General features: G+C 36.3%; 1 protein-coding gene across 1 annotated transcript in view; it reads left to right on the forward strand.

The window, feature by feature from the left end:
• The window catches only part of vps37ba (VPS37B subunit of ESCRT-I a), a 29,275-nt gene that overhangs the window by 11,087 nt on the left and 10,619 nt on the right, over positions 1 to 7,569 (forward strand). The window contains exon 3 of the mRNA XM_016285240.1: positions 3,675 to 3,757. Coding sequence (XP_016140726.1) covers positions 3,675 to 3,757 — 83 coding nt within the window. The remainder of the gene's footprint in view (positions 1 to 3,674; positions 3,758 to 7,569) is intronic.

Genomic DNA, 7,569 nt, shown 5'->3' on the forward strand with positions numbered 1-7,569 from the left:
ATCAGATTACAACTAGGCTAACTGTTATACATATAGGCTAACGATAGCCTAACGATCTTATTGTCAGGTTTATGTTCTGTTAAGTGGACTGTTATTTTGTCATTCTCTTCTGTTTACTTCAATTCCTGTTTCAACGCTATTTGGTTTCGGTTTCATTGTCTTCTGATTATGACCTTGTTAGTTATATAGTAACACATACACACACAAATTATATATATATATATTTATTTATTTAGCGGTAAAACCGCATATCGCTATTGAGCCACTCAAAATTACCACAAGGGAAATTCCCTCACCCCGACAGCTCTAATTCAAGCAATTGTCTTGTTCGACCGTAGGTGCCCTGCGAAGTGGACTTCACATGAAATTCCGCCATGATTCCAGTTCCAAGGGAACATACACGTTACATTCAAAGGGCATTAAAGTGCGCGAGACGTTAATTTATATTGTATTTATTTACAGAGGTGTATTATGTCACACTTCACACTTCTCAAGTAAGTTCCGTCTGTGTGTGAAGACAGTAGCGCAAATCCGTGAATGAATGGTCAAAAGGCTAAAAAAGATTTATTTAAAAAATAGATAAATATTTTTGTTTATTTAATTACTTATTTAAAATATGTGGATCAGTGTTGCAGTATTACATTTCAGATTGACATAAGTTAAGATGAGTTTACTTGTGAAACTGGCTTTTGTTTACATGTTTCACTTCCAGCCCTTCACATCAGAGTCCGCCCCCCCCCGCCGCACCTTGAGGTCTAGTTGTTTTTGCATAGAGGAAATAAACATGCTGAGCTGTCATCTGTGTACAGATGAAAAGAACGATAGTGGCTTTGGTGAAATGTAGGTTACCCATTTTCCCAGGCTGGGGTGGTTATCTGTCCCAGATAAGGATTTACTGGATCTGAGCAGCAGCAGTGCTAGTGCATCTGGACAGGGTTGCCGGCAGGCTGGCCAGTCAGCCGTTCACTTGACCCAGATAAACAAAAGCCCTAGTCTTCAGGCTAAATCGTGTGGTGAGGATCCTGTGTGTACATTAACCCGCCGCCACCCCCATTCCCAAAGCTGAGCCATTACAACGGAGCAGCTCCGTGGGGGTGTTTCAGCGTGACGGCCCATTCTGATGCTGCTGTGGAGCTGATCTCGGCAGTAACAGTGTGGCTTTGTGCCCTGAGCAATGTCAGGAACAGGGCTTGGAGAGGGGGAAGGAGTATGCCCACATAAACACAGACACACACATTCAGTATTTTCTCTCTTTGTCTGCTGTCACACACTTGCATAGAGCACAAAGTAAGCCGAGCTGGCTGTAGACCGATAGCAGTCTCATGATCTGCGGGATGTTTGCAATGAAATGCAAACAATGCATTGTGGGATACAGTATTTCAAGCAGTGAGCTTTGTTGTATGATGTTTCTTTAGGCAAATAAAATGGGTCATTTGGGTATTTCGAATGTACTGGAAAATTTGCATTTTGTGCCCATTTGTAGTATGGTAGTATGTGCATGTGCACTTCACCAAAGTCTGATTGGGAAATAGAAGTCGAGAATGGGCAAAATTGATGAGTCATTGTGCATAAAAACGGTTTTATTCTGAGCAGAAGTTTTATTTGCTCTGCAATTCACATTTAAAATTGTAAATAAGGTAGTTGAAAAGTAATGAAGTGGGCACTTGTTAACTTGGAAAAACAGATGTCATTCAGGTGGCCACACTTTTCTGTCTCTAAATCAGCCCAAATGCCCAAAATATCCCGCATGAATAGCACATTAGTGATTGCGTTAGTGTATTAAACACAATCCTTTATTTAAAAGGCCCAGCCCTTCCTTTCTTTCCTGCTCCATTTTCATCAGTCTCATAAGAGGAACAGTTTTTAGGTCGTGTTTACTGTCAGTCTCAGTTTGTTGTTGAAGCATGTAGATCTCTAGTCAAGTATGCTGATTCGTAGAGTTAACAAAAGTTATCATGAATATTGTAATGTTTGAAGCAGTGCAGAGCTGAAAAGAGGCAGGGCTAAATACGGTGAATAGAAGTAGATATTACTGGTTTTGGGCTGATCTGGAGTCAGTTTTAATTGGCAGTATATCAGCTGACTGTTTAAGAACAAGCAATGAGTCAATCATAGCCTGTCATTCAAAAGAGGACAGAAAAAAGGCATTGGTCTTACTGATTATAAAGGGAGCATTCAGGTTTTGTTGCATCATTCGTTCGCATTGTACACTGGCTAATGTAATTAATTAAAGGTCGTGTTTACTGTCAGTCTCAGTTTGTTGTTGAAGCATGTAGATCTCTAGTCAAGTATGCTGATTCGTAGAGTTAACAAAAGTTATCATGAATATTGTAATGTTTGAAGCAGTGCAGAGCTGAAAAGAGGCAGGGCTAAATACGGTGAATAGAAGTAGATATTACTGGTTTTGGGCTGATCTGGAGTCAGTTTTAATTGGCAGTATATCAGCTGACTGTTTAAGAACAAGCAATGAGTCAATCATAGCCTGTCATTCAAAAGAGAACAGAAAAAAGGCATTGGTCTTACTGATTATAAAGGGAGCATTCAGGTTTTGTTGCATCATTCGTTCGCATTGTACACTGGCTAATGTAATTAATTACAATTAAAACGTGTTTGCTACCAGGAAAACAACTGCAATGATAAACAGTAAATGACAGCTTACAGTATTTACTATTATTTGACTAGTAAAGAAACACTCAGCAGAGTCGAGTGTTGTAGTTTAGTAGTAATGTGGTAAACATGGCAAGAGCAGGCTGTTAAGTGATTGGACGACAACTAGAATTATAGACTGTCTAATACAACAACAACAAAACATAATAACACTTTTGTAAGTTGCCTCTGTCAGGAAAATAAATGTAAATAGATGTAAATCAGCGAAGAGAGCTTGACTGATATGGAATGGCATATGAGGGAAAGTGGCCCTTTGGTAATGAATTACAAGCTGTCAAAATGCAGTTTGAGATGTCCGACAGCTTTAAGCTATTATTTACTTGTATATATTTATTTATGTATTCCATTATATGTATACTATACAATATTGGTTTGTGATCTCAAATCTCTCTTTGGTCTCAAATTCATTTTCCTCATTGTTTTGAGCTATGTCTGTTAAGTGTAGAACATTACACATTTCTCTCTTGATAATGAATTGCTGTTATGTAAAAAGTTGTGTAATTTAAGCATATCAGTACATTAAATACATCTCTGATGCAAATGTCTGTTGACCTCTGAGAATTTTTGACAGGCGTGTCCAGTTGTACTGTGAAATCCATGGCTCCTGAAAGGTGAAACACACCCTGTTGTTGCCTTAGCAAATTTACTTGAGGCAAGCACACCAAGTTGGCAGATTTATATTGCTGCCTTTGATGTTGCGCAATGGCTAAAGTCAAAAGGTGCCGTTTTCTTTAATACATAACATGTTTAATACCTTTTCAGACTAAAATAAGTCTGAAATTATTATTTCAGTAACAGATTATATATTGTTTACATGTACAGTAATGCATTTGGCAGACACTTTTATCCAAAGCGACTTGCGTTGAATTCTTTGGGAATTGAACCCATGACCTTGGCTTTGCCAACACCATGCTTTACTGCTTGAGCTAGGAAGGCAGTATTTTATTGTCACAATTTTTCAAACATCTTAATTATAACACATTCTGCTTTTCTTTGTCCCCTCACAGATGACAGATCTGGAAACACTCCCTTGGACACACTCCTCGCACTCCTACAAGCAGAAGGAGCCAAAATCGAGGAAGAAACTGAGGTACATCCATTACCACGAAGCTTAAACACTTTAAAGGTGCCATAGAATGGAAAACTGTATTTACCTTGGCATAGTTGAATAATAACAGTTCTGAACATGGCAATGACATACAGTGAGCCTCAAACACCATTGTTTCCTCCTTATGTAAATCTCGTGCATGCAAAAGACCACTGAAAAATAGGTGAATCAGAACATAACACCGACTGTGACGTTACAGTCGGGATCACTAATAGTTACGACCCCAACATTTGCATATACCCGCCCATAGGCATGGGCCGGTATGAGATTCTGACGGTATGATAACCTTAGATAAAAATATCACGGTATTGCTATTACAGCTCTAAAATATGTTATGTTTAAATGTCTGGGTAAAAAACAACAACTTTATTTTCCACTGAACACGATACATTTTATTTTTAAGAAACATAGAACATTTTGGAACAGTAAACATGTCAGGCTAAATAATTTAAAATAAATAATTGAATTCTTCTTAATTAAATGAAGTGCAGTCACTTAAGTGAGCCTAAACCTGCAGCTCAACAATAATCAGAACATCTTTTCTTTTCTGTAAAAAAAAGAAAAAGATCCTTCTAAATGAAAAATATGCAGTCACTTAAGTGAGCCTAAAGCTGCAGCTCAATAATCAAAAACATAAGTCAAAACAATTTCTGTAAAAAAAATAAATCAATAAAAAATGCAGTCATTAAACCTGCAGCTCAACAAGGTTTTTGGAGACATGCTCACTTTCTACACATTCCTCTTTCAGTCCAAGTTATGATGCAGGAATGTTCACCTTTCCTGCATTAAGTTTGGAGCGGTGAGGTACGAGGATGTGTTAGGGCTGGACAATAATTCAATATCAATATGTATCGCGATATTTTTTTTTTTTTTTCAGAAACGGTGATATGGTTTTTAAACACATTTCCGAAATTTCGATATAGCCTACATTACCAGTGTTTCCCATACATTGATTTATTTGTGGCGTTTGACTTCATTGAATAAACATGAGCACTGCACGTTTTAAAATCAAAACTTCGCTCTTAACCGCCCCCTGCTGGCAGACAAGCAGTTTGCACTTTTCATACTCTTTATACTGGCTATCAGCCTACACTACCAGTCACAAGTTTTTGAATGGTAAGATTTTTTTTTTTTTTTTTTTAATTGCTATTGTTTTGAACTTGAACCTGGAAATAACAATTTCTACAAAAGTATTAAGCATCACAACGGTTGGAAACATTGGAAATAATTAAAAATATTTTTTGAGCACCAAATCCGCATATTAAAATGATTTCTGAAGGATCATGTGACACTGAAGTGAAGTGGAGTACTGAAGTGGAGTAAAAGGCTGCTGAAAATTCAGCTTTGCATAACAGGAATAAATTACTATTATAATTTTTAATATATTCACATAGAAAACGGTTGTTTTCAGTAATATTTATTTCACAATTTTACTGCTTTTACTGTATTTTTTTATCAAATAAATGAAACATTACCTCTTAAAAATAAAGGTTCGTTATTGGCATCTTGTTTTCATGAAAAATCTTTACAAATATATATTTTTTTATTTTAAAGAAGGTTACAAGCATAAGAGACTTTCAAAAATATATTTTCAAAAAACAAAGACCCCAAAGTTTTTAACTGAAGTGTGTGCGTATACATGCATACACATATATATCCAACAACAACAACAACAAAACATAATAACACTTTTGTAAGTTGCCTCTGTCAGGAAAATAAATGTAAATAGATGTAAATCAGCGAAGAGAGCTTGACTGATATGGAATGGCATATGAGGGAAAGTGGCCCTTTGGTAATGAATTACAAGCTGTCAAAATGCAGTTTGAGATGTCCGACAGCTTTAAGCTATTATTTACTTGTATATATTTATTTATGTATTCCATTATATGTATACTATACAATATTGGTTTGTGATCTCAAATCTCTCTTTGGTCTCAAATTCATTTTCCTCATTGTTTTGAGCTATGTCTGTTAAGTGTAGAACATTACACATTTCTCTCTTGATAATGAATTGCTGTTATGTAAAAAGTTGTGTAATTTAAGCATATCAGTACATTAAATACATCTCTGATGCAAATGTCTGTTGACCTCTGAGAATTTTTGACAGGCGTGTCCAGTTGTACTGTGAAATCCATGGCTCCTGAAAGGTGAAACACACCCTGTTGTTGCCTTAGCAAATTTACTTGAGGCAAGCACACCAAGTTGGCAGATTTATATTGCTGCCTTTGATGTTGCGCAATGGCTAAAGTCAAAAGGTGCCGTTTTCTTTAATACATAACATGTTTAATACCTTTTCAGACTAAAATAAGTCTGAAATTATTATTTCAGTAACAGATTATATATTGTTTACATGTACAGTAATGCATTTGGCAGACACTTTTATCCAAAGCGACTTGCGTTGAATTCTTTGGGAATTGAACCCATGACCTTGGCTTTGCCAACACCATGCTTTACTGCTTGAGCTAGGAAGGCAGTATTTTATTGTCACAATTTTTCAAACATCTTAATTATAACACATTCTGCTTTTCTTCACAGATGCACAGATGACAGATCTGGAAACACTCCCTTGGACACACTCCTCGCACTCCTACAAGCAGAAGGAGCCAAAAGAAACTGAGAAACTGAGGTACATCCATTACCACGAAGCTTAAACACTTTAAAGGTGCCATAGAATGGAAAACTGTATTTACCTTGGCATAGTTGAATAATAACAGTTCTGAACATGGCAATGACATACAGTGAGCCTCAAACACCATTGTTTCCTCCTTATGTAAATCTCGTGCATGCAAAAGACCACTGAAAAATAGGTGAATCAGAACATAACACCGACTGTGACGTTACAGTCGGGATCACTAATAGTTACGACCCCAACATTTGCATATACCCGCCCATAGGCATGGGCCGGTATGAGATTCTGACGGTATGATAACCTTAGATAAAAATATCACGGTATTGCTATTACAGCTCTAAAATATGTTATGTTTAAATGTCTGGGTAAAAAACAACAACTTTATTTTCCACTGAACACGATACATTTTATTTTTAAGAAACATAGAACATTTTGGAACAGTAAACATGTCAGGCTAAATAATTTAAAATAAATAATTGAATTCTTCTTAATTAAATGAAGTGCAGTCACTTAAGTGAGCCTAAACCTGCAGCTCAACAATAATCAGAACATCTTTTCTTTTCTGTAAAAAAAAGAAAAAGATCCTTCTAAATGGAAAAATATGCAGTCACTTAAGTGAGCCTAAAGCTGCAGCTCAATAATCAAAAACATAAGTCAAAACAATTTCTGTAAAAAAAATAAATCAATAAAAAATGCAGTCATTAAACCTGCAGCTCAACAAGGTTTTTGGAGACATGCTCACTTTCTACACATTCCTCTTTCAGTCCAAGTTATGATGCAGGAATGTTCACCTTTCCTGCATTAAGTTTGGAGCGGTGAGGTACGAGGATGTGTTAGGGCTGGACAATAATTCAATATCAATATGTATCGCGATATTTTTTTTTTTTCAGAAACGGTGATATGGTTTTTAAACACATTTCCGAAATTTCGATATAGCCTACATTACCAGTGTTTCCCATACATTGATTTATTTGTGGCGTTTGACTTCATTGAATAAACATGAGCACTGCACGTTTTAAAATCAAAACTTCGCTCTTAACCGCCCCCTGCTGGCAGACAAGCAGTTTGCACTTTTCATACTCTTTATACTGGCTATCAGCCTACACTACCAGTCACAAGTTTTTGAATGGTAAGATTTTTTTTTTTTTTTTTTAAGAATTCTCTT

This window comes from Sinocyclocheilus grahami, unplaced genomic scaffold (genome assembly GCF_001515645.1).
Source record: "Sinocyclocheilus grahami isolate Dianchi unplaced genomic scaffold, SAMN03320097.WGS_v1.1 scaffold195.1, whole genome shotgun sequence".
In the NCBI taxonomy this organism is placed as follows: Eukaryota; Metazoa; Chordata; class Actinopteri; order Cypriniformes; family Cyprinidae; genus Sinocyclocheilus; species Sinocyclocheilus grahami.